We start from the raw sequence: 27,648 nt of genomic DNA, 5'->3' as shown, positions 1-27,648 counted from the left end.
AGAATAGTATAGTATAGTATAGTATAGTATACAGTAATATAGTATAGTATAGTATAGTATAGTATAGTATAGTATAGAATAGTATAGTATAGTATAGTATAGTATAGTATAATATAGTATAGTATAATATAGTATAGTATAGTATAGTATAATATAGTATAGTATAGTATAGTATAGTATAGTATAATATAGTATAGTATAATATAGTATAGTATAGTATAGTATAGTATAATATAGTATAGTATAGTATGGTATAGTATAGTATAGTATAGTATAGTATAGTATAGTATACAGTAATATAGTATAGTATAGTATAGTATAGTATAGTATGGTATAGTATAGTATAGTATGGTATAGTATGGTATAGTATAGTATAGTATACAGTAATATAGTATAGTATAGTATAGTATAGTATAGTATAGTATAGTGTAGTGTAGTGTAGTATAGTATAGTATAGTATAGTATAGTATAGTATAGTATAGTATAGTATAGTATAGTATAGTATAGTATAGTATAGTATAGTATAGATGTGTTGCTCAGGGGGGATCTCTGTTGTGTCAGGTACTAACATAAACCCATTCTGTCTTTCCTCCCGCCAGCGCCGGCGTGGGCCGCACTGGCTGCTTCATCGTCATAGATGCCATGCTTGAGAGGATGAGGCACGAGAAGTCGGTGGACATATACGGCCACGTGACATGCATGCGGGCTCAGAGGAACTACATGGTACAGACGGAGGATCAGTACGTCTTCATCCACGAGGCTCTGCTGGAAGCTGCCACTTGTGGCACCACGGAGGTCCCGGCCCGCAGCCTGTTCGCCCACATCCAGAAGCTGAGCCACATCACGACCGGGGAGACCACCACTGCCATGGAACTGGAGTTTAAAGTAGGTTTTTGTCTTGGAGCACATGTTCAGTGTGTTCAGCTGGGACACCTCAGTCACATCACTGGCGCATTTTTTGTCTGAGTGATGTTGGACACAGTTTACAGACAGTTTTGTTTATCAAAGGAAAAAAAAATGCAATTACAGGTAAAACATTTGTGAAGATGTTGTAAAAACACAAAATAATGTGGTGTGGGGAAGACATGAGTGTTAGTGTAATAATAAAACCATATAAAATTCTATAAAGTAGAGCCGTTAGCTGCAGAAGTAACTCTGTCGTGCTCGTTCCACTCACCAAGCAGTTTCTGTGCCGGCTCCTGAATCTGGTTTTGATCCTAAATCAAAACCGGTTCTTTAATTTTCAACATCTCACCACAAAGAAAGCACTGGTTCAGAGGCTGGAGAACCGCTGCGGTTCTAGACAGGTCCGTCAGTGCCCTTCCATTAAAGAAAGAGAGAACACAAGAGTCAGGAAATCAACTTCAACCTGACAAAAGTAATACGAAATAATCATCTACTGAAAACTGATTGATGGAAATCAGACACTGCTTTTGAATTGTGATTCAACAGAAGGACAAAATATTAAACGTGACCTGGATCAGCTGGTAGTCCTAGAAGAGGTGGGTGTTAAAGCAGAGCTCTTCAAGTCGGCGTCCTGCTTGTTCCAGATGTTTCCCTGAATCGACACACCTGGATCAAATGGGTCGTCAAGGTTTGCTCAAGTCTCTTAATGTGGGACAGTAGCTCTGTCCCACAGACGCCCGTCCTGGACCAGCATGTTAAAGGTAAAGATGGACGTTCCCGTGACTACACCTGGACATTTCATTCAGAAGTTTAGGCTCCACAGGACTGAGGACAACCTCCGTAGACACAAGAGGACAACTGGTGACAAACAGAAGAGATGGATGAAACAAACAGGAACCAGACTGCTTTTATTAGTTTGGTTTGTTTAATGATGTTTCCCCTCACAAGCACTGTCTGACTGCCAGTGAAGTTCTTTCTGTCTTTAGCGGAAGGGTACCGACAACGTTGTCCACACCTGCACTCCTCGGGCCTCAGAACAAGGCGGGATATCAGTAGAGATGCACCGATCAGGATTTTGAGGGCTGATCACCAATCACCAAAATCAGTATCTGCCGATCACAGCGTGAAATCCATAAATTCGTCCAGTGTTGTCTCATGTACACAACACTCACATTGTATTATTAGGTATCAAAATTAGGAGATGAGAAAGTATCATGAATTGTCTGTTTTATTGCAGGCTGAGGCAATATGCAATATTTCACCCTCTAGAGACTCTTAGAGATGATTTAGACTCATGTAGCTTATTAACTTAAGCTTTCCTGTGGTAATAAATGTATGTAGCTACAACACAACGTGCAGTACAACAACACACACAACCGTAGACCTGTCACTCTCTTAGAGTTGATACAAGTTGTAAACTATAAACCTTAGTTTTCCTGACGAAAAAGGAATTAAATCTTAAAATAAAAAATGTATTATGACTTATTAAGCTTTGTGAAAGCTTTAGCGATAGCATCCGCCGCGTGTGGGGAAACTCTTCCCACTAGAACTCCAAATGTCACTCGTGAAGCGACTGACACGACTGTCGTCCTGCGTAAGGCTGTGGATGTGAGTGTAAATAGTCTGGCAAAACTCCGGCGGGATTTCATCAGTGAAATAATTACGACACAGCAGCGCGTACCGCGGATCCAAGCTGCTAACGACGCGTGTAAACCCGACGTCTGCTAGAACGACAAACGGCTGATGATCAAGGCTCATGAATCCATTACCTTACGATGTAGTTCTTTATTTTTCTTGCTGTCGTTTATAGGTCTCTGTTACAGGTCAGTTAGCGGCGTTGCTGCACGCTCCTGTTCTTTATATAGACCTTGACTTGAGAAACGTTCAAATGTCTTATCCGCTTCGTTGTGTTGAAATTCTTTTGTAACATTCCTCTTCGGGGTATTTCCTTTGCACACTTTGAAAACTGCAAATTTGTTGTCCTTTTCAGACATTGTAAAACTCCCGTACCGGCGACGCCGGCCACGCCCCTTTAGGAGACCTGGGTCAGAGGTGCGGGGGGCGGGTTGTTGTTGTAAACGTCATCAGATCGGCCTGCTTTGAACTATTTATTTTCCGATCTCCGATCAAAACCGATAGGGCCATTATTGTCCGATACCGATCAGATGCCGATCGATCGGTGCATCTCTAGATACCAGAAGCAGTTATGTCAGTGATGGGGAGCAGAATTATTGTTTCCACCTTTGTCAGTACTCCTAATGAACAAAGAAGGGACACAAAGTGGAGCAACAGGTCCAGGCGGGAGTTTAACTGCTCTACTGTCACCGTCAAAGGTGACGACCACCACCGTCTGACAAAAATCACCACATTTAAAAGTGTGGAGGCACCGCGGTGTCTCGTGTCTGTAGTTGAAGAAAGAAATAGTCCTACATGCAAGTGAATCACAAGTAGAAGAGCAACTTTAATGATTTAATTTGGATTTATGCAGCAAATTGTTGTTTTTAACTAAACATCTAAATAGGCCTGTGAACAGTTCAAACATACAGGACTGTCTCAGAAAATTAGAATATTGTGATAAAGTTCTTTATTTTCTGTAATGCAATTAAAAAAACAAAAATGTCATACATTCTGGATTCATTACAAATCAACTGAAATATTGCAAGCCTTTTATTATTTTAATATTGCTGATTATGGTTTACAGTTTAAGATTAAGATTCCCAGAATATTCTAATTTTTTGAGATAGGATATTTGAGTTTTCTTAAACTGTAAGCCATGATCAGCAATATTAAAATAATAAAAGGCTTGCAATATTTCAGTTGATTTGTAATGAATCCAGAATGTATGACATTTTTGTTTTTGTAATTGCATTACAGAAAATTACAATATTCTAATTTTCTGAGACAGTCCTGTATGAGTGTGTCACTATAACCAAACTGTATTCGACCCTTCAACGTAATCAGCTGAAGGCTGTTAGTTACACGTTTAGCACTGTGTGGGCGCGGGGAACCACGGCATCACATCTAGCGTGTCTGACGAGCGCCGACGACATTCCTGTCATCTCCCGTCTCTGCAGAAGCTGGCCAGCTCAAAAACACACACCTACAGGTTCATCAGCGGCAACCTGCCATGTAACAAGCTGAAGAACCGCCTGGTGAACATCCTGCCTTTCGAGCCCACTCGCATCTCCCTGCAGCCAATCAGAGGAGTGGAGGGCTCCGATTACATCAATGCCAGCTACATGGACGGATACAGGTGAGTCTGCACAGATGATCCCACTCCGGAACCGGGAGAGAGTTCTGTAGAGGTGATCTGGAGAAGGTGGAGGTGCTGGCAGACAGCAGCAGAGGCCTGCAGCATCTCACAACCTCACGTTTATTCATCACATCTGCAAAAACAACAGGATGTTAATCCTCTCACATGTCTTGTGTGGTCTGTTACGTACTGAAAAATAATTCTATAATTAGTAGCTGGGAAGGCTGCACACGAGCAGTCACACAATCTTGCTTACTTTTTGTGGACGTGTGAAGCAAAAAGGACACATTTATACATCCACCAACGCGTCTCCAGTACCCATATCCAGCATATCCCAACCGTGGTCCCCCTGGTCCTCCAAGTACCCCCGTCCTGCATGTTTAGATCAGTGTTTCCAAACCCGGGTCCTCCAGTACCCCCGTCCTGCATGTTTAGATCAGTGTTTCCAAACCCTGGTCCTCCAGCACCCCCGTCCTGTATGTTTAGTCATGTGTTTGGAAGATGTTAAAATAAAGAAAAAAAACAAGCGAGGCCGACCCTGAATCATGCCAATATGGATGGCGTGATGGCCTCCTATATTTATTTCCAGTCTCCTTAAAATACAAACAATAAAACCCTGATTAATATAATTGCAAACACATGCAGGGGGACTGTCTCCTCAAAAAGCTAAATCTGTAAATATCCTCAATATTTTCATTTTACATGTATAACATCAAGAGGTGGGTGGTTTATCACGGTCCTCCACCAAACTCTAATAGTGTATCTGTACTTCCTGGTTATATTTTCAGAAAGAGACTGAGAAGTAAATGTTTTGAATAAAGTACCCAGAAAACCTCTGCAGACCGCTGCTGTTCTGGTTGGTTTCAGCTCAACATTAACGTTAAGAGCATAAACCTCTGGTTGGCTCTTTTTTTGCGCTTTATATAAACATGAGTTTGTTTTTTTGTTTTATTTATGATCCCCATTAGCATTAGCAACATCATTAGCTATTCTTCCTGCGGTCCGACATACACACAATACACAAATTAACACTTAATACATAACAGACATACATTATAGATGACAAACAAAACAATAATAGACACAACTCCCTTAGTCACAAACAACACAGAGGATAAAACCAAATCACCATCATTCTCAGACATAAATACATAGAAATGAAATGAAATCAAACACCTTCAATACCTGCCTGAAATGACCTTATCTTAGAATTCTATTCAAACTTCATTCTGTTCCCTCCAAATGTCAAATCATAATTCATTACATTTTAAAAGATATTGTTTCAACTGAATGTTAAACCAATCCGAGTGAACGTTGTAATTAGCTGCAGGCACATCTACAGTCATCTATTTTAAGTTCAGGTCTTCACCTGAAGGGAAGGATGAAGAACGCTGGAAAGGAATGAACCCCTCCAGTAAACGCAGCCGCCTGTGTTGTGATCTGCAGGAAACAGAAAGCGTACATCGCCACCCAGGGCCCGTCGGCTGAAACCACCGAGGACCTGTGGAGGATGCTGTGGGAGTACAACTCCACCATCGTAGTCATGCTCACCAAACTCCGCGAGATGGGACGGGTGAGAGCATACAGTCACACACACACCCATGTCGGTTTAAGACTTCCAATGCAAACATGCAAATAACATGTTTCCTTAAAGGAAAATGGGAACAGTTTTATGAAGAAAAACGTGTCTGGTTGAGTGTTGCTTCGCAGGGACCAGGGCCGGCCCAAGCCTCCTATTACTGCCAATAATCCTGATTATTGATCATTCACACACCCACTATAAACCTATTTCATGTTCTTCCCTGTCATTACAAATACACTTGTAAAACTAGATGGAAGAACTTTTTGTTGTAGTTAGATTGTAATCCACAGTGATTAAGACCATGGAAGCTACGACAGATGAACAAACTTGCAGAAAAATCACAATTTCCTTGACACCAAACGTTTAAATAAGACATGCAAACATACCTTTATCTTTCTGTTTTTTCTCCTCTTCATCTTCCATCCTCTTTCTTTTCTCTGCTCTCAATATCGTAAAGGCTTTCGTAATTGGCTTTACGATATTGATTTGAAACACATATCACACATATGCAGTTGCATAACTTCAGAAACGTCCCCTTAACGTTACGTTACGTTAAGTTAGTTAGTTAGTTAGTTAGTTAGTTAGTTAGTTAGTTAGTTAGTTAGTTAGTTAGTTAGTTAGTTAGTTAGTTAGTTAGTTAGTTAGTTCTGGCTGCTGCTGCAGAGCTGTCAGTCTCTCCTAACTGGATTAGATGGACCAGAGGAGACATTTACACTTTATTCACCAAATTGTATTTCAACTTTATTCTTGAAATTTTGACTTTATTCTTGAAATTGTATTTCAACATTAATCTCGACATTTCCACTTTTTTCTCGACATTTCCGCTTTTTTCTCAAAGCGCACAATAAAAAAAATCTTCCCCTCTCAAATATTTTTTCTCCTGCGTGGTGTATCCGGTTTGGGTTCTGCGCTGTGTTTTCTGTAGAATCATCACTCACACATGAAAAAAATATTTTATTTTTTATTTTATTATTTTTAACTCTCGGGCGCCCCCTAGTGGCCACGGGGCCCTAAGCAGCCGGTTAGTTGTCTTATGCCCTGGGCCGGCTCTGACAGGGACACGGCCACATCCACATCTATGGTCCCGAGCAGTAACAACAACTCTCTTCTCTGTGCTGTGCAGGAGAAATGCCACCAGTACTGGCCGGCCGAACGCTCCGCACGCTACCAGTACTTTGTGGTGGACCCCATGGCGGAGTACAACATGCCTCAGTACATCCTGAGAGAGTTCAAGGTCACGGACGTCAGGGTAGGTTCCTGGAACTGCTGAGACCTTGGGAATGACTTAACTCTGCTCGCTTTGAGTGGTAACGCACCACGTCACAGTGTCACAATTACAGCGCTGAGAACCAAGGGGCCCGAGACCGGGAGACCAGGAGATGGGAAGAACAAACATTGTCCTTTATTTTAAATGAAAACGCTCCACTGGGCAAAATCCAACAACTAAATGAGCCGACAAAGTGAGGAGAAAACAGTGAGCTAAATCACAGTCAGACAGACTTATGGTGCTTTTCCACTAGCAACTACTCAGCTCGACTCCACTCAGTTTGGTTCTTTTCCACCAGGCGTCTAACGTGCCGAGTAGATACTTTTCTGTAACTATTCTGCCGAGGTTCTAAGCTGCTGAGTCTGCTGTATCTGACATCATCACACTACAGGCCACCGATTGGTCGGGGGGTTGGAGTCAGACGTCTGAGTCAGGAGGAGGAAATCAGAGAAAGAGACTCTGACGGATTCTGGTTCATTTTATTCAACCAGCAACGGCAGCAAAAGTCTGTTTGATCCAACTCTGAGGGTCAGATGTTCATAAACCTGGTGCTGAGGAGAGAATTAAAAAGATCTAGACGGAGATAAGGAACGACCAGATCTACCAGGAGCTCTGTCTCTTCATAGCTGCTCACGGCTCCAGCTGACTTTTCAGCAGAGACAAACAAAAATTAAAAAGCGTTGCTGCTTGAAGCTTCTCTCACTCTCATTTTTAATTTGATATCAAACACAAGCCACAGATCCAGCAGCACATCTATCATCTCCTCCAGGTTCTACATCTTTAGTGTTGTTGTCTTCTTTGTTTAGATACACAATCAAATACGTCACAGCAGCTTCACTCCAACCTCCTACTTCTGCTCCAGGGGCTGGATTGTTATGGAAAAGCGCCCAAAGAGCGGAGTGTGGAGTCAGGAAGCAAAGCAGACCAGTGACGGATACCAGCAGGCAGAGATAACGAGACAGGGACAGAATAGAGAACTATTGTTGAGTTCCCTGTTATCATCAGTAGTTAGTAGTAGACAACCATCCTTCTATTAACAAGACAAGTGTGTAGACAGGAGTGAGGCATAGATGAGCCTGCCCTGACCCCGACCCTGATCACTCAGTCATTAAGAACAGATCTGCCATAATAAACCAATGATAATACGTAGTATTTGGTCGGTTTGGTCTCCGGCCGTTCTGCCGGCTGACTGATGTCTGCTCCTGTTTCTGCTCTTTACCGTCTACTTTATTTTATCCTGCATTTTGTATTTCAAGTGAGCTTGATTTGAGTTTCTGTCTTGAGTCCTTGACCAGTGGCGTCAATTCAGTCAAAGCTGAGGTATGGCAAGGTTACGAGTCTCAGAACTGAACTACAGTATCAATCAACATGCCCAGTATACTCATCACAGAAGTCTGCTATGTAGATTAGCTGCGTGGTCAAGAAAATTTAAACTTTTTCAAATGCAGCCTCACTCACATCCTGCTAACTATGAACACTACACTTAAGGCTGATTTATGGTTCCGCGCAGAGGTGGCAAATCCGGCTTCAGAAAGTAAAAGTCCTACCATGTATTTGTTCTGTCCATTCACTCAACCAGCTGATTCTAATCAGCACAGCTCTTCAGCCAGGTAGATGAGCTAATTAGTGAACTCACCTGGTTTTAGTGAATGGACAGAACAAATATATGGCAGGACTTTTACTTTCTGAAGCCGGATTTGCCACCTCTGGTTCCGCGTTACACCAACGCAGAGCCTACGGCGTAGGGTACGTGTCGCCGCGTACCCTACGCCGTTGATTTAACGCAGAACCATAATTCAGGCTTTACGTGTTGATTACGCAATACACATCCATTTCGGCACCGACAGCAAGAGTTAGAGTTAGAGAGCAGAAATCTCTTATCTGACAAACGCAATTTAACTCATTCTGTTCACTTCATCCACTATGTCAGTGCAACAATATCACGTGGACATCCCAGTTTAAATTAAAACAGTTAAAGTCCAAATGCAAAAAGGAGAGGGAGGAGCAGAAGACAGAAAGAGAGTAAAAAAAGTCAAATATTTCCCTTAAACAGATTCATAAGAGGGTAGGGTGATTAGATATCTTACCTTAAGATGAACTTCTATAATGAATCCATCAGTGGCTAAAGCCTCGTTAATAGCCGGACTGGGGCAACATTGGACCATCACTTGCTTGTTTCTTTGAAAAACAATTGCAGGGTTGCCTGTTTCTTTTTCATTTTTGTAAGTTTGTAAGTTTTGTAAGTTTATAAGTTAGTAACACTGCAGATCGCGCTAAAAACGAGATTGATAGCGACCACTGTCGTCAGGGACGCTGGGACATTTCAACATATGAGGGTGGGGGTACAAGTGTTGGGAAAGGTAATAACTAGTGAAATCCATCATGTTGTTCTGATATGCATTGGTAGTTATTTTATAGGTAAATAATAGAATAATCAATACAAATAGACACAGAGTAATTCCATAAATGTATTTAAAAAACAAACATTTACATTTTCCCCTGAAGCCGAGGTGTGGCGGCTGCCGTACCCAATTGACGCCCCTGTCCATGACGTCTTTCGACATGTCTTACAACCCTGTTAGGTTGTAGGTTGTACGAGACCAGAGGGTTGTAGAGCAGAACCAGGATACGGATTATTGGGGGGGGGGGTTGGGTACGGGAGCAGGGGGGGTACGACAGAGATTTACTAGCAGCAAGATTTCTCTTCTCCGTCTGCTGTCACGCTGATCAGAAATAGATTTAACTCTAACTATTTCTGATCCTCTGGGGGATCATTTTCACTAGACTGCACCAATATTTTACAGAAGGAAGTGTAATTTGCCGCTATGATCGTCACCTAGGCTGCATGTAGGAGAGGTTGTGCGTATTTGTCTCAGACGTTTGCTTGCAGAGATGTCTCCTGGGTATTATCACCGTTGCTGAGACGATTAGAAACAGCTGAGGTTCCTGACCCGGAGCACACTCCGCTCCCTGACAAACTAACATTATTAAACCTGCGTCTGGTATCTGAGGCACACGTTTGGAGTTGTGTTTGGGTTTCCGCATAAATTATGAATTAATTAACAATATACAGCATGTTATGTAAGTCACATTTCTCCGACTATGAGCTGCCTATTCGCTTGTCAGAGATGGTTCTGACAAGATGGTTCATCAATCATCATAATACATTCTTTTATTATCTTAAACTCAGAAGAGAAGTTATAAAGTTCCTTCGTTCCTTTTACAAAATGTACATTTAGAAAAACAAGTTTTAAACAGCTTTTAAAACGGTTATGATTGTAAATGAAACCTCTGCCCATGTTTCTGTACCCGGTTGGAGGAAGTGTGTGCAAAAAAAAGTATATATATATACACAGGTATATATTTATATAAAATGACATTATATATAAATATATATATATATATATATATATATATATATATATATATATATATATATATATACATATATATATATTAAAAATGCATATATATATATTTAATTAATATATATGCAGACAAAAAAAACAACAAAAACATCTCAGCTGCATGTTGGTGCATGTTGTTGATGGATGAATATTATTAAAAACTGTAAATATATATCTTTTTTTTTCAAAGCTTTACATTAAGAAACTTGTATTTGTTAAAAGCAGATTCCCATGCCGCCTAAGGCCCTGGACTTGTTTCTTCTATCACCTGCCTTCAGTTATGTGTAAACCAGCTCTTCCTGCACCTGAGCAGCGGTACGAGTTTAAACTTGGAGGCGGTGCGCTCTGGAGCTGCAGGGCTACCCTCCTGACGAGCTAACGCATGAACAATCGAGGCATTATTCCTGTTTGCCCACCCCCCGTCGTGCTTTGTTAAGCTCTCACGCTTAAAGTGGGTTAAATAATCAAAGCTGTGTTGGTGGCAGCGTCCCTTTTCCAGACATCACTGAGAACGTGATCCGCACCAGCAGTTTCATAACGAGGCCGCGCCAACTCCCTCAAATACCCTCTCTGAGAACTGATCCCCTTCTTTGTTACTGGTACTCCACCCACATCCAGCACAGCAACACCAGCATTAATGGAGCTTTTCCACTAGAACCTACACAGCCCGACTCCACTCGGTTTGGTTCTTTTCCACCGGGGGTCTAACGTGCCGAGTAGATACTTTTCTGTAACTATTCTGAGGTTCTAAGCGGCTGAGTCGGCTGTATCTGACATCATCACACTACAGGCCACCGATTGGTCGGGGGGTTGGAGTCAGACGTCTGAGTCAGGAGGAGGAAATCAGAGAAAGAGACTCTGACGGATTCTGGTTCATTTAATTCGACAGGCAATAGCAGCAGAAGTCTGTTTGGTCAAACAAATCTCTCCTCAGCCACCAGGTTTATGAACATCTGCACCTCAGAGTTGGATCATGAATTGTTTGGAACTTGTTTAACTTTATAACATCATCTAATGTTCCTCAAATAATAATGAATGGATCAGTCTCTAGCTGGTGGGAAATGGGCTCGGGAGGCAGCCGCCCAGCCCGTAGGGCTGTCGGGGGGGGGGCATACTCCCAAGGCCTGCAGGCTGCTGCCTGGTCTGCCCAGCCTTGATGGTCTGCTCCAGCGCTTCCTGCACCGCTGGGCCAAACTATCCCGGCTCCACCGGGAGGCCACGGAGAGTCCTCCGAGACTGGGCGCGACTTGGCGACGAGTCTGGACCAGGATGGACATCATCCGTCTGATTTCCCTGGACAGAAGGCCGAAGGCTTCCAGAGAAGCATCACAGAAAGTAACTGTGTCTGCAGCCACATTGCCCTCCTGCAGAGAAGCTGAGAGGGCGAGCATGAGGTGTGACAGGGAGTTGCCTATGTGACCAGCACGTGCACCAGCATCATAGGCCCGTGTGAAAAGGTCATCCGTGATCCGACACTGGGGTCGGGGGCACATTGCATCCCATCTCAGAGCCTCATCAGGGGACACAATGAGGGAAGCGATGGTGGGCTCAACAGGTGGCATACGATCCGGGCCAACTGTCGCTGCATCGTGCATAGCCGCCATGGTTCGACTGTCAGCAGAAAGCCGGGAGCAAGCCTTAGTGTCTCTGCAACAGGCCTGTAACTCCTTCAGGTAGTCCTCCGAGTGGGGAACAGCAAAGACTGTGAACGCTGGCCTGCGCCTGAAGAAGGCACTTGCAGGAGCCGGCTCCGCCTGCTGTTGGATGTCCAGCTGCAGGCGATCTAGGGCCAAGCACATGACGGCATGCATGGAGCCGTCCTCCGTCTCCGCCAGCGAACTCCGAGTCGAGGAATGAGAGCCCGGCCCTGAGGCCTGGGAGACCCCATCTCCCCCATCTCCCCCATCCTGGAAGTAGGTGGCTGAAGCTGCTAGGGAGAGCATGTCATCCTGTGGGAACAGCTCTGGCATCGAAGGAGAGCGTTCCCTCACCACATCCTGCCCCCCCTGCCTTGGCCCTGAGCACCTCAGGTGCTCAGGGCCAAGGCAGGGGGGGCAGAGATCATGCCCATCACACAGGACACACAGTAGTGCAGCACCTCCATGTTGGTGGCACCACACCAATGCACCTACCCAGGCGCCAAGAGCGTGGACACCACTGGTGGCCAGAAAATCAAGCCTAACACTGTGGAGAGGGGGCGCGTACACCACCTGTACCGGCCAAGGCAATGTCGTGGCAACACTCCAGACCACCGGGCGTGAACGCTGCGGTCAGCTGGAGCAGAAACAGCGAATGCTGGGGGGAGGGAGCGCGTACGATGCCTTCACCAACAGAGGCGTTATCGCAAAAATAGCAAGAATATATCTCTTAATATACTCTGGAAACATGGAGCGCCTACACCAGCAAAGGATTTGTCAAAAAACAAAACAAAAAACAACACTACACAATAAGCAGAACGCTAACGCTGCAGCCAATCAAAGTGAGACCATATGCTGGGGGGAGGCAGCGCGTACGCAGCCTACACCAACAGAGGTTTAATAATATACACGCTGGCAGCCGGGAATCGCTAACGTGTCCCTCCAGCTGACAAAAAAAAAAAACAAGAATAAAGAAACCGGGTGCGCGAACTCAGTAGTCACATACCCGGCTAGAGGGGAGTGACAGCACCGGCTCACCGGCGAACACAAGGACGCACCGCGTCCACGTGCTAACAAACTCTGAAGAAAGTTTTGCCATCGCAGTTCCTGGAGGGTGAATTGTTCGCTGCTCCGACCGACAACGGTCACGGAACTACCAGCTACGAACTACAAGTTAGATTTGGTTGAAATGCGGTTTCAACGCTTCCAAAGGAAACCTGCGCGCGAGAAGATGAAAAGGAACTGATCCTCTGATGACGCCGGAAGATATCGACTTCTCCGGGTCATCCAGGGGTCACAGGTGTCATTGTTGGTATACATACTCCAACTGCACATGCGCGAAGGGGAATATTCAGTGCTTGAAGCACCGCCTCTGGTGGTCAGCAGGGATGGAATAGAACAGAACCATAGTGAGCGCTTTGAGTGTCCAGAAAAGCATTATTATTATATCATATGTGTCTCATCCGTGTCTCATCCGTTTCCATTGTCCCATGTTCATCAGGACGGTCAGTCGAAGACCATTCGGCAGTTTCATTTCACCGACTGGCCGGAGCAGGGAGTCCCTAAAACTGGAGAGGGTTTCATCGACTTCATTGGCCAAGTTCATAAAACGAAAGAGCAGTTTGGACAAGAAGGACCGATCACTGTGCACTGCAGGTATGTTCACGTGAGCCTGGGGGGTTCTGGGGGGGTTCTGGGGGTTTCTTCTTTGGGGCATCTCTTCAAAACCTTTCTGCTATAATCACTTAGTTAACCTTTACGACGACCATTAAAGGAGCATGAGGCAGGATTTATGAAAAAAATTCGTATACGTTTTAAGTTTCCTAGTACCGTATTTTCACGACCATACGGCGCACTGTGTGGAAAGGCGCACCCTCAGTTTTGTGTGTCATTTTTGGTTTTAAAACACACATACGGCGCACCGACCCAAAAGGCGGAGCTGCACACACACGTTGCAAAACACACACACGCTAAAAATAGAGCGGAAGCAAAACTTAGTTTGATATTTTATTTCACTTTTCACATCAATCAAACCCTCCAAAGGTTCATATTTTGTTTCCGCATTAAATAATTAAAAAAAAACACCGGGGCGCCGCACATAAACCTGTCTCAGCCACCAGCCCTTCACTCTTCACTCTGGCTGGAAAAGTCTGTTTAGGCAACGCTTTTCTTTTAAAAATCACCATAGCCGGCAGTTTCTGTCCATCAGCGTGGCAGGCAAGCACAGGAGTAAATAAACTTTTCATACCCCGTTGTGCTGCGGATCCCGACCGCGGCGGTCCCGGCTCCCGGGTCCCGCTCCGCTCCCCCGCGGTGTTCCCGCGTCCCGGGTCCCGCGTCCCGGGTCCCGGGTCCCGGGTCCCGGTCCGCCCCCCCCCGCGCTGGTCCCGCGTCCCGGGTCTCGCGTCCCGGGTCCCGTGTCCCCCGCGCTGGTACCGGGTTGTATCCGACAGGAGCTCCGCTCCGCTAATTCAGCTGCGCCAGGCAAGCGCCACATAAATAAGTATGTGTGTGTTTCGCGCCGCGAATACACACCCGCATTAAACAGCTCGGTGGATGTAACCGACAGATTTGGCTGTAAATCTCGGAGAGTGAAGCTGATCCGACCTGAGACATACCCCAGAAATCTCTGCTCGCAAAGCGGCCAGGAACCAGGTCGATCGGACCGCTTGGGGAACCAGGAAGTCGAGCTGGAGCAGCGCGCATCACTGCGGCTTTAACCGGGGAATGTGACCGGTTCCGACCGGCCGGGACCGGAGGAGCCGACATGGACTGGTAGCAGGGACTCCCGGGGAAAGAGCACCGGCATTTCAGCCGGGTCTGCCCCGGGGATGCGGCGATCGGACCCCGCAAACCCACGGCAGGTGCATCCTCAAGTGTGCTTATTTAAAAATATAGCTGGAGCAAAACTTAGTTTGATTGTATTTTATTTAACTTTACACATCAAGCAAATCCTTAAAAGTCTTCATCTTCTGTTTCCGCATTAAACAGCTCAGTGGATGGTCTCATTCACGTCGCAACTCACGGGGGCTTCACCCGCCCCCTTCTCTTTTTACCGTTCTCATGGTGGGCGGCCTTACATTACCGTAATTCAGGTAATAGACACGGCGCACCGTTTCTTAAGGCGCCCGGCACATTAAAAAAAAAGAAATGTGCGCCTTATGGTCGCGAAAATACGGTAATAATGTCAGATGAAGCGTTCCAAACCAAAAAGAATGAGCCCTCTAGCGCAGTGGTCCCCAACCCCCGGGCCCCTGCCCGGTACCGGGCCATGGGTCATCTGGTACCAGGCCGCACAGAGAGAAAAAATAATTTCTGTAGCATCCCCTGATGATGGATGACTCTCAAAATGATGGTTCACAATGTTTTTATTCCTTGGATGTACGATAAATACACTGCAAACACACCGTAAGAGCTATAAAGGAATACAATAAAATAGAGTTAGTCTTTCTACATTCATATAAGTTTCATTTAACTTAAATACAGACCGACAGCTGCTGCTCGCTCGGTAATAACAGCTAGAGCCTGATTTATGGTTCCGCGTTACACCTAAGCAGAGCCTACGGCGTAGGGTGTGCGTCGCCGCGCTCCTACGCCGTAGGCCTACCGCTAACCACAATACATGAGTAATGGCGGCCAAACTCAAGCTGGACATAAATACGGCATAACATTTGCAAAGAAAACAAATCCTTATCAGAAGGTGGTTTTTGTGTCAGTTGGCCACCACTTTAGCATTCCCGACACTAGTTTAGTCTTTCAGACACAGTTTCTACTGCCGTTAAACTTTTACCATTAAAGTCCGAAGCACCGGACCACAATTTCTCGGCGAGACGCCTTCAAAATAAAAGCACTAAATATCGGTCTCCTTAATAAATAAAATAAAAGCCTGGCTTTAAATAACGTTAATGAGACATAAAAACATAAAAACACATTTATAGAAATTATTATTCATTATTATTATTACTATAGAGAAAATACCACAGTTTTTAATGCTGATCTTGTCATTTTATTTAGTTTTTATCAACTACACCTTTAGATTGGGCCGTGAAAATATTGTCAGACATTAAACCGGTCCGCGGTTCAGAAAAGGTTGGGGACCACTGCTCTAGCGTGTCTCTCCATTGCCTTGAACAGGCTGTGTGCTGCAAAATGTGCTGCTGTGACCGGAATTTCCCTGCGCTGTCCTGCAGATGTGACGTCACATGACGCTGCATGCATGTTCTCCCCGTTCTCCCGTGCCGGCTTCACTGTTGGCTGCAGTACCCCCAACTGCCATCGTGGCGAAGGGTGGCGCTAATGAGTCTCATTTCTTAAAAGGAGCCGCATGCTCCATTAACTTGTCCAGATGCAGGAAAGCATCATCTTGTCAGGGCCGGTCCAAGCCTCCATGGGGCCCTAAGCAAAATTAGATTTTGAGGCCCTCTATTACTGCCAATAATACTGATTATTGATCATTCACACACCCACTATAAACTCATTTCATGTTCTTCCCTGTCATTACAAATACAATTGTAAAACTAGATGGAAGAACTTTTTGTTGTAGTTAGATTGTAATCCACAGTGATTAAGACCATGGAAGCTACAACAGATTAACAAACTTGCAGAAAAATCTTTCATTAATATTTATCAAAGTCAGCAACTGCCCCTACTGGCCACACAGAGAAGCGACAGGTCAAAGGTCAAAGAGCTGCACAGTTGCAGCAGTGTTGTTTCCATCATCCTACTGTCAGCCTGGCAGGTTTTTACCATCTATGGTTTTTAATCTGAAATTGGAGTAAATTCAGTGATATAGTAATAAGTGTGTCATCTACAGTGTAGGCCTACTAAAAGAAACAAAATAATCAAATAGATCATTTATAATGACAGATACATTTTAGATCTTTTAAAAGTGCTAAATAAATAAAATTGATTATTATTATTATTATTATAAACCATTTACTGTAAACAAATTATCTACTTTATTTTTGCTTTTAAATAAACTGCAACAGCAATGTGCAACAACAATTTGAAGTGGAACAACAACAATTAAGTGTAACAACAAAGTACTACAAAAACTATAACTATAATTAAAATCCGCAATGCAGGGTTGAATGAACACATGACCAGTGGAGTCTGGAGCCGAGAGGCAGCAGTCGTCTACTCTAGTCTGTTAACATAATACTGTTTATGTAATAATATTAATTAGTGTGTTTTTGTACAATAACATACCTTTGATAATGTATGAATCATCGCTCACACATACAAAAAATTGTATTTTTTTTATTTTTTAACTCTTGGCTGCCCCCTAGTGGTCACGGGGCCCTAAGCAGCCGCTTAGTTCGCTTATTCCTTGGGCCGGCTCTGGGTCATGTTGGGGTCAAGGTTGGAATTCACATCATGGTTAGGAAGGTTTTGTGACCTAGGAATATTTGGTAGAAAGCACACATTTACACTTCCATGCTGGAGCTGCATCCTTTATTAATAATAGATGGGCAGTAAAAATGTTAAAACTCAGAGTACTTCCTGTTCAGCCGTGTTTACTGTATGTACTCGGTGAAAATGAAAAAAAAACCTAATGATTTCATCATCCCTAGGTTGGGATGAAAATAAAGATATAGAACTATATTGCACATTCTTATAACCTTGCTTTGTTTTAAGACAATGAAGGAAAAAAACACCCTAATGAGTTTTAAGGGTTCATTGTGATGTGATGCAGTATGAAGTATTATCAACAAGAGATGGAGATGGAAATGTGGATTTCAAATCTTCTCCTCTTAGTGTATTCAATTCATGTACTGCGATTTTGTAATGTCCTAGAATTCTAATTCTTTACTTGGGGACCTTTAGCAGATATGAGATTAAAATGTGATTAATTAGATTAATTAATTAACAAGAGTCACAAATACACAGGATGATTTGCAAATGCACAGAACAATTCACACATTCACAATTTGTGGATTGAGGCACGTCAGGAGAGTCTCAAAAGTCACACACAAATGCAGTGCAGCCCACAGACAATAAAAACGTTTGTAAATCAGGTTATATTTGTGTATCTTGTCCTACACACGTGTGACTTTGTGCATTTGTGAATCGGTCTGTGCATTTGTGAATTTTGTCCTGTGCATTTGTGGATTGGCATGTGCATTTGTCACTTTTGAGACTGTTCTAGCTCCATAGAGATGCGACAGACGAGAAGGTGTAGAAACTGCCCTTCTTAATGCAGGGAGCAGAACTGGAAAGGTGCCCTGAAGAGTTGGGCTTTTTTAACACTGCAAGCGCTCGCATACTGCAAAATGTACACATGACCTGGATGCTGCAGCGCTGCTCCTTCAGCTGCCCCGTAGAAGAAGATGGAAACCAGAGTTCAGTTTTTGAAGCGAGCCTTGGACATCAGAGAGCTGGTTTTTCTTAGCCTGGAAGGGAATTGAGTCCAAGTTGAAACAAAGTTCAGAGCTGATTAAAATATCCTCCAGCATCTGCATGACGCCTGTAAATGGATCAGAACAACTCCCAGATCTACGATGGGCTGTGTTTCACCACAGGACAGCTGGGATAGGCTCCAGCCCCCCCAGTGATCCTGAACAGGATGGAGCGGTCAGAGGAAAAAAAGGATTTACTATTATAGAAATATAGATCTCTGAAGCTCAACCACAGCGCGTCTGAGGGATGTGCGCACAAGCACTGCTGCCCCATCCCACCAGGTCTGATCTGGAGGCCAAAGCAAAAGTACCAACTGGCCTTTTAACACCAGCCGAGCCATCCACCTGTCACCTGAAAAGAACACAACAGAGACACCTGGTGGGCTGGAGGGGCGTCACAGAGCGAAGATGAGACAAGAATAAGGGTGCTTTAACACCTGTCCCGTTTGGAGCAGTTGTTCCCAAACAGGGAGTGTTTCCCCCTAAAGATCGGTTGGTTTGGTACATGTGAACACAGCAATCGCGTTCGGATGCGGGACAAAACAAGCGAGCTGAGATCTCCTAGGAGAGGTGGTCTCGGCTCGCTTCCATTCCAGACCTGGAGCGGTTCGTTTGCAGTGAGAACAGAATCCACACAGCAGCCGACACAACTCCATTCACTGTGTATGTGCTACCGCGGCGCAAGGAGAAGAGTCGGCGCAGCCTCCACCACCTTCTCTCCTATTGGACACAACTTTCTCTCTTCTCCCTTCTCTCTCTTCTCCCTTCTTTCCTATTGGACGTGCTGAGATGTCGTCACAGCCCGGCACGGTGAAATTAAAAAATGTTCTATTCGGGGAGGCAGGCTCCCTCTTGCACGCCGCCGAGCTCGACGGCAGAGCGGTCCGCTCTTGCGCTGGCACATACACAATGAATGGGATCGCCGACGGCGGTCTGTGCTCTGCACCCTCTATGTGAAAGGGGTTATAACCATTGTTGTTTTTCCCGGAGTACGGAAGAGGAAACTCCTTCCGCGTTCATTTCTGACCAATGAGAGAACAGTTGGTTCATGGCATTTGTTAACAGCTTTGAACCGCTACAGACGGTTGCCTTGTGAACACAAACGCCACAAACGAAAAATGAATCAATTTAGCCCCTGAATCGGAACAAAACTAACGGGCCACAGGTCTAAAAGCATCCTAAGACATTGATAACTACTATCAATGCCCGGTATAGACTGATTAACTATAATATTCTACATCAATCATACCTTACCCCAGAAAAATTACACTCATTCAAATGTGACCTGTCAGAGATGCTTCAGATGTGACACACATCTGAAACAAGTTGGTTTCTTTCGGCATTGTACCTGGCACTGCACCAAAGTGAGGCCTTTCTGGCCTGATATCTGCTCCACTTTAACCAGGATCACAGGAGTTAGTTTCCACTGGACCCTGAACTGGGTTTATTGGGGAACTTCACATGTATTTGTGGTTCTCTAAACAGTGCACAACTCAAATTCATGGAAGTTGCTCTGTGTGTGGCCAAGAAGTGCATTGCAGGGTCATGGAAATCTGATTCCCGTCTATTTATCCACAGATGGTCTTTTGAGATGAATAATTGCATCCTCCTGGAAAAAAAATCACATATTGTCTCAGAAAACGATATAACACCTTTTTGAAAAATTGGCAGCCTTATCTAGACCATATCGATACATATCTTACACCAAGTACTTAATGTAGTTGTTTGTATTGACTTTCCACACTGTGTGTGTGTGTGTGTGTGTGTGTGTGTGTGTGTGTGTGTGTGTGTGTGTGTGTGTGTGTGTGTGTGTGTGTGTGTGTGTGTGTGTGTGTGTGTGTGTGTGTGTGTGTGTGTGTGTGTGTGTGTGTGTGTGTATGTGTGTGTGTCCATCAGCGCTGGTGTTGGCCGGACCGGCGTGTTCATCACTCTGAGCATCGTGCTGGAGAGGATCAGGTACGAGGGCGTGGTAGACGTCTTCCAGACCGTCAAGATTCTCCGAACCCAGAGGCTGGCCATGGTTCAGTCAGAGGTATCTGTCACACGCCACTTCCTGTACAAACACCAGTCCAGTCTAATAAGACCCAATCAAATGCCCAACGAGGCTTCAGAGGCTTCTGGGGGGGCGGTAATTTTTTTTTGTGGCACCACTTGGTTCATATCAGGTATGATATGTTGTGCTGAGATTTTCACACTCAGTTAACATTAAAACAAAAATGGCAAGTGAATCTCCAAATGTATTTTGGGTAAAATGGTTCGTCATAAACAGCCGTCTATCAACGTCATACGTCATCATCCATCACTTGTCAACAGAGCAGTATTCCTACAGCCTAAACATGAGCGGGAGTTAGAAACACAAAAGTGGAGCGATAAAACGCAAAGAAAAAGAAAAAAGTTAGCAAGAAAAAGCCAAATTACCCAACCTAGACGCATATTTTGTTGGCCCTAATCCTCCTCCTGTGGGAGATGAACCTGACGTTGTTAGCAGAGATTCATGGTCAGGGAGCAGGTTTACAGGTAGCTACAGTTAGAACAATCACAGACACACACTGGCAGCAAGGAAATGGGAGTTTGTGGTAAATGGTTGTATAGTAGTATAGAGTTCTCGAGCAGACCTCAAGGGGACTGACAAGTTTTCAACTCGAACTCCTCCTCAGTTTGGTCCATCCATCCATCCATCCATCCATCCATCCATCCATCCATCCATCTTCCGCCGCTTATCCGGAACCAGGTCCCGGGGGCAGCAGTCTCAACAGAGATGCCCAGACTTCCTTCACCTCAGACACTTCCTCCAGCTCTTCCTCCAGCTCTTCCTCCAGCTCTTCCTCCAGCTCTTCCAGGGGAGTCCAAGACATTCCCAGGCCAGCAGAGAGACATAGTCTCTCCAGCGTGTCCTGGGTCTTCCCCGGGGTCTCCTCCCGGTGGGACATGCCTGGAACTCCTCCCTAGGGAAGAGGGACATGCCTGGAACTCCTCCCTAGGGAGGAGGGACATGCCTGAAACACCTCCTTAGGGAGGAGGGACATGCCTGGAACACCTCCCTAGGGAGAAGGGACATGCCTGGAACACCTCTCTAGGGAGGAGGGACATGCCTGGAACACCTCTCTAGGGAGGAGGGACATGCCTGGAACTCCTCCCTAGGGAGGAGGGATATGCCTGGAACTCCTCCCTAGGGAGGAGGGACATGCCTGGAACACCTCCCTAGGGAGGTGGGACATGCCTGGAACACCTCCCTAGGGAGGAGGGACATGCCTGGAACACCTCCCTAGGGAGGAGGGACATGCCTGGAACTCCTCCCTAGGGAGGAGGGACATGCCTGGAACACCTCCCTAGGGAGGTGGGACATGCCTGGAACACCTCCCTAGGGAGGACAGACATGCCTGGAACACCTCCCTAGGGAGGAGGGACATGCCTGGAACACCTCCCTAGGGAGGAGGGACATGCCTGGAACACCTCCCTAGGGAGGAGGGACATGCCTGGAACACCTCCCTAGGGAGGACAGACATACCTGGAACACCTCCCTAGGGAGGAGGGACATGCCTGGAACACCTCCCTAGGGAGGCGTCCAGGAGGATCCAGTACAGATGTCCAAGCCACCTCAGCTGACTCCTCTCAATGTGAAGGAGCAGCGGCTCGACTCCGAGCTCCTCCCGGGTGACCGAACTCCTCACCCTATCTCTAAGGGAGCGTCCAGCCACCCTGCAGAGGAAACTCATCTCTAAGGGAGCGTCCAGCCACCCTGCGGAGGAAACTCATCTCTAAGGGAGCGTCCAGCCACCCTGCGGAGGAAACTCATCTCGGCCGCTTGTATCCGCGATCTTGTCCTTTCGGTCACTACCCAAAGTTCATGACCATAGGTGAGGGTAGGTGCGTAGATTGACCGGTAAATCGAGAGCTTCGCCTTTCGACTCAGCTCCTTCTTCACCACGACGGTCCGGTACATCGACCGCATAACTGCGGACGCTGCACCGATCCGTCTGTCAATCTCACGCTCCATCGTTCCCTCACTCATGAACAAGACCCCGAGATACTTGAACTCCTCCACCTGAGGCAGGACTTCTTCACCCACCCGTAGAAGGCATGCCACCCTTTTCCGATGGAGAACCATGGCCTCGGATTTGGAGGTGCTGATTCTCATCCCTGCCGCATCGCACTCGGCCTCAAACCGCCCCAGCACATGCTGAAGGTCCCGGTCCGATGAAGCCAACAGGACAACGTCATCCGCAAAAAGCAGAGACGAAATCCAGTTGTTCCCAAACCAGATCCCTTCTGGCCCCTGGCTGCGCCTAGAAATCCTGTCCATAAAAATTATGAACAGGACCAGTGACAAAGGGCAGCCCTGCCGGAGTCCAACATGCACCGGGAACAAGTCTGATCTACTGCCGGCAATGCGAACCAGACTCCTGCTCCGATCATATAGAGACCGGACAGCCCTTAATAGAGGGCACCGGACTCCATACTCACCGAGCACCCCCCACAGGATGGCACGAGGGACACGGTCAAATGCCTTCTCCAGATCCACAAAACACATGTAGACTGGTTGGGCAAATTCCCAGGAACCCTAAAGCACCCTGCGGAGGGTGTAGAACTGGTCCAGTGTTCCACGACTGGGACGTGGAACCTCAGTTAGCTCATTATGATGAAAGAATCAGCACTAGTATCAACATAAAACATAGAAGCCCGCCAATCAGATTTGAAGTAGATTTTTGAGTTGGTGCCTTGTGTCACATGCTTCATTTTTTGTGAGTGAATCACTGTTGATGTTGACAGTTTTAAACTCCAGGACCAGATGACATTTTCACACTGAAACTGTTTGTAACTGTTGAGCTTTCCTATCTGACAGTACTGTTTTAGTCTCAGCTGGCCTGTTTATCTTCTCCATGCAGGACCAGTACCAGCTGTGCTACAGGGCTGCTCTGGAGTATCTAGGAAGCTTTGATCACTATGCAACATAACCCAACCCAGAAGAACCTCAGGAGAGTGAAGTGGTCTCCGAGCCATACCCACGCTGCTCCAGTACTCCCCGTTTCCTGATGAGGAAGCCATGAGCAGGCCTGGTGAGAGGATGACAACGGTGGGACTGAGTGGAGGTTAAAGGACAGACCGGGCAAGGTGTCGTCACCTCCTTGTGGACTGCTGCCAGGACGCTGGCACAGATCCCACACCAAAGTCCCCTGACAGTCAGCTCTGAAAGATTTGTACTGACTCCCCGCCTCATTCACACCACTCCTCAACAAGTTTTCTATTTCCTTTGTTGTCACTGTATTAAATATTTAAGGTTTTATTGTCATTTCATATTGTTTAACACACAATAACATGTCATAATTTGTTTTTTCTTAAAACATGTTTCTGTCAGTTACTATTTAATGATAATGGATACTTTTTCAACACAGTTTGAGTTATTAAAATTGTATACTCACAGCTGCAGATAAGATCATTTCGTAACATGCACATGAAGTTTTGATGTTGTTATTGACAAAATGTTGTCACAGGGGAACATTGTTTACTTTCATCTCTATACTAAATGAGAAAACTATCGAAACAAAACTTCCGCTTAAGTTTGTCATTATCTTAATTATACTGCAAACAATTGAACTGCTGCATATGACAGTAAAAATAGTTTAATATAGTTTTGTTGATCCCAGGTTCATACATAAATATATAATTCATCAATGAAAAAAAAGGTGCTTCACAACCTTCTCACAGATGTGTCATCAGTTCTTGAGGCAGCTGCAGAACCAGATTTGGATGTGAATTGCTTCTCTACGACACATCTGCCTCTATTACTTTTGCTCGTTGCGACACATCTTTGGGACTTCAGCCCGCCAGGGCCCTGAACAGGATAAAGAGGATGTATAAGACGGACGGATGGACAGATGGATGGATACCTCACTGTACCCACGGATGTCAGCTGTGGGAGCAGATTGGAAAGTAGATCCCTAATGAAGTGAGACGGGTGGATGATCTGACGAGGGAAGAGGATTTGATCTCTAAATTAAATGCATATTACTGAAATTCATAATGCTCTGCCTGGAATGAGTAACTAACCAGTCCTGGTCCCAGTCCTCTTTTACAGTCCTGGTATTGAATGTATTATCATCTGATTTAATATGATCAAAGGAACAAGTAATAAGAAATTATGCAGACTGGATTTCCTCCATCTAGCCACGTGGTACACAGACTATGCGGAACACAGGAGGTGGGGTGCAACACTCCATGAGCAGTTCTGTTTGTTTTATTAAGGTAATATAAGAATAAAACTTTGAGTGTCCCCATATAGCCAGATGAGGCCATGTAAAGCCCAAAACGGCCGCTATAGACGCTATATACCTGTAAATAAAACTGAATTGAATTGAATTGAATGAGGTAGACCAAATGCCATCAAGAATGCATTATCTGGAAGCACGTTTTATGGTACTGCACTGGCTTGGTTCCCTGGCGTTGATGGAGTATATGTACCAAGGGGTCAAGCATGTCTGTCTTGAGATAGCTGTGTTGTACCAAGGTTGAAGCAGCCCAGCCAGCTGCTGCAGGACGACCCTGGGATCCACCTCTGGACCCTGAGTTAGAGGAGCAACAGCTGCAGGCACAGAATACAAAATCAAGAAAAAGTGTGATTAACTGATTCTCTGCATTCATTTGCCATGAAATGTGATCTGACTTTATTCATCCATCCATCCATTTTCACTCACTTTACTGGGACTGGGTTGCAGGGGCAGCAGTCTAAGCAGAGATACCCAGACTTCCCTCACCCCAGACACTTCTTCCATCTCTTCCTCCAGCTCGTCCTCCAGCTCTTCCGAGGGGAGTCCGAGGCGTTCCCAGGCCAGCCGAGAGACATAGTCTCTCCAGCGTGTCCTGGGTCTTCCCCGGGGTCTCCTCCTGGAGGGACATGCCTGGAACTCCTCCCTAGGGAGGAGGGACATGCCTGGAACACCTCCCTAGGGAGGAGGGACATGCCTGGAACACCTCCCTAGGGAGGATCCAGGAGGATGCCCAAGCCACCTCAGCTGACTCCTCTCAATGTGAAGGAGCAGCAGCTTGACTCCGAGCTCCTCCCGAGTGACGGAGCTTCTCACCCTATCTCTAAGGGAGTGTCCAGCCACCCTGCGGAGGAAACTCATCTCGGCCGCTTGTATCCGCAATCTTAGTTTATGACCATAGGTGAGGGTGGGAGCATATACCGAGAGCTTCGCATTTCGACTCAGCTCCTTCTTATCCGTTACGATCCAGTACACTGATCCGTCTGTCAGTCTCATGCTCGATCTTTCCCTCACTTGTCAACAAGATCCCGAGATACTTTAACTCCTCCACTTGAGGGACCTCTCCATCTACCTGGAGAGGACACGCCACGCCACTCTTTTCTGGTTGAGAACCATGACCTCAGATTTGGAGGTGCTGATTGTGATCCCAGCTACTTCACATTCAGCGGCAAACCGACCCAGCATGCCCTGAAGGTCCTATCCCTTCTAAAGCCAATAGGACGACATCATCTGCAAAAGATAAGAGATGAAATCCTGTGATTCGCAAACCGGATCCCCTCCGGCCCCTGGCTATGCCTAAAAATCCTGTCCATAAAAATTATGAACAGGACCGGTGACAAAGGGCAGCCCTGCCGGAGTCCAACATGCACTGAGAACAAGTCTGACTTACTGCCAACAATGCGAGCCAAGCTCCTGCTCCGGTCGTACAGAGACCGAACAGCCCTTAGCAGAGGGCCCCGGACCCAATTTTCGCACCCCCAACAGAATACGATAAGGGACACGATTGAATGTCTTCTCCAGATCCACAAAGCACATGTGTACTGGTTGGGTAAACTCCCATAAACCCTCAAGCACTCTGCGGAGGGTATAGAGCTGGTGTTATAAATCTCCAGGATTCCGTGATCCGGATGAAAACTACATTGTTCCTCTTGAAACCGGGGTTTGACTATTGCCCGTATTCTCCGCTCCAGTACCCTGGCGTAGACTTTCCCGGGGAGGCTGAGAAGTGTGATCCCCCTATAATTGGAACACATTCTCCAGTCCCCCTTCTTTAAAAAGAGGGACCACCACCCCGGTTTGCCACCCCAACGGTACTGTCCCCTTCCTCCATGCAATTATGCAGAGGCGTGTCAACCAAGACAGCCCTACAACATCCAGAGACTTGAGGTACTCAGGGTGAATCTCATCCACCCCCGGTGCCACTGAGGAGCTTATGAACCACCTCAGTGACCTCGGCTTGGGTGATGGAAGATCACACCTCAGACTCCGCAGCCTCTACTTCCGGTCAGATTGAGAAGATCCCCGAAATATTCCTTCCACCGTCCGACAATGTCCCCAGTCGAGGTCACAGCTCCCCAAACGGTGTTGGCAGAGTACTCATTCCCCTTTCAGAGGGGCTGGACGGTTTGGAAGAATTTCTTCTCCTCCTCCACGGCTACACCAAACTCTGCACTGATCTGAGATTTTGCCTCCAGTACCACCTGAATTGCGGCTTACTTGGCCTACCTGTACCCGTCAACTACATCAGGAGTCCCACAGCCCAACATGGACTCATTGTTCAGCCTGACGACATTCCTTACTTCCAGTGGCCACTGCCAGGTTTGGGGGTTGCCACCACAACAAGCATCAGAGACCTTGCATCCGCAACTTTGAGCTGCTGCGTTGAGAATGGAGGCAGAGAACATGGTCCACTCGGACTCGATGTCCCCCACCTCCCCCGAGATCTGAGAGAAGCTCTCTCTGAGATGAGAGTTGAAGATTTCCGTGAAGGAGGGCTCGACCAGACGTTCTCAACTGACCCTCACAATAAGTTTGGGTCTGCCCGGCCCGTCCAACTTCCTCCTCCGCTAGCGTATCCAACTCACCACCAGGGGGTGATCAGTTGACAGCTCAGCCCCTCTCTTTTCCGACTGTCCAGGACATGCGGCCGAGGGTCCGATGAAACGACAACAAAGTCGATCATTGACCTCCAGCCTAGAGTGTCCTGGTGCCACGTGCACTGATGGACACCCTTATGCCTGAACATGGTATTCGTTACGGACAAACTGTGACTGGCACAGAAGTCCAATAACAGAGCACCCCTCTGGTTCACATCGGGGAGGCTTTTCCTCCCGATCACACCCCGCCAGGTATCACTGTCGTTGCCCTATCAAGTACCCCTCCAAGGGAATCCAAGAAAGCCGGGTACTCTATACTGCTGTTTGGCCCATTGGCA

At 46.1% G+C, this 27,648-nt stretch overlaps 1 protein-coding gene across 1 annotated transcript in view; it reads left to right on the top strand.

Annotated features, from left to right (window-relative positions):
- The window catches only part of LOC133457979 (receptor-type tyrosine-protein phosphatase F-like), a 191,313-nt gene extending 167,329 nt beyond the window's left edge, over nt 1-23,984 (top strand). Inside the window, exons 26-32 of the mRNA XM_061737398.1 lie at nt 600-885; nt 3,981-4,159; nt 5,606-5,732; nt 6,865-6,990; nt 13,554-13,708; nt 20,347-20,482; nt 23,337-23,984. Of these exons, the coding sequence (XP_061593382.1) occupies nt 600-885; nt 3,981-4,159; nt 5,606-5,732; nt 6,865-6,990; nt 13,554-13,708; nt 20,347-20,482; nt 23,337-23,405 (1,078 nt within the window). The 3' untranslated portion in view covers nt 23,406-23,984. The remainder of the gene's footprint in view (nt 1-599; nt 886-3,980; nt 4,160-5,605; nt 5,733-6,864; nt 6,991-13,553; nt 13,709-20,346; nt 20,483-23,336) is intronic.
- Nucleotides 23,985-27,648: the final 3,664 nt, after the last annotated feature.

The sequence above is a fragment of the Cololabis saira genome, chromosome 13 (genome assembly GCF_033807715.1).
Source record: "Cololabis saira isolate AMF1-May2022 chromosome 13, fColSai1.1, whole genome shotgun sequence".
NCBI lineage: Eukaryota > Metazoa > Chordata > Actinopteri > Beloniformes > Belonidae > Cololabis > Cololabis saira.
Note: the sequence above shows the minus strand (reverse complement) of the source record. Positions and strands in the feature narration are given on the sequence as shown.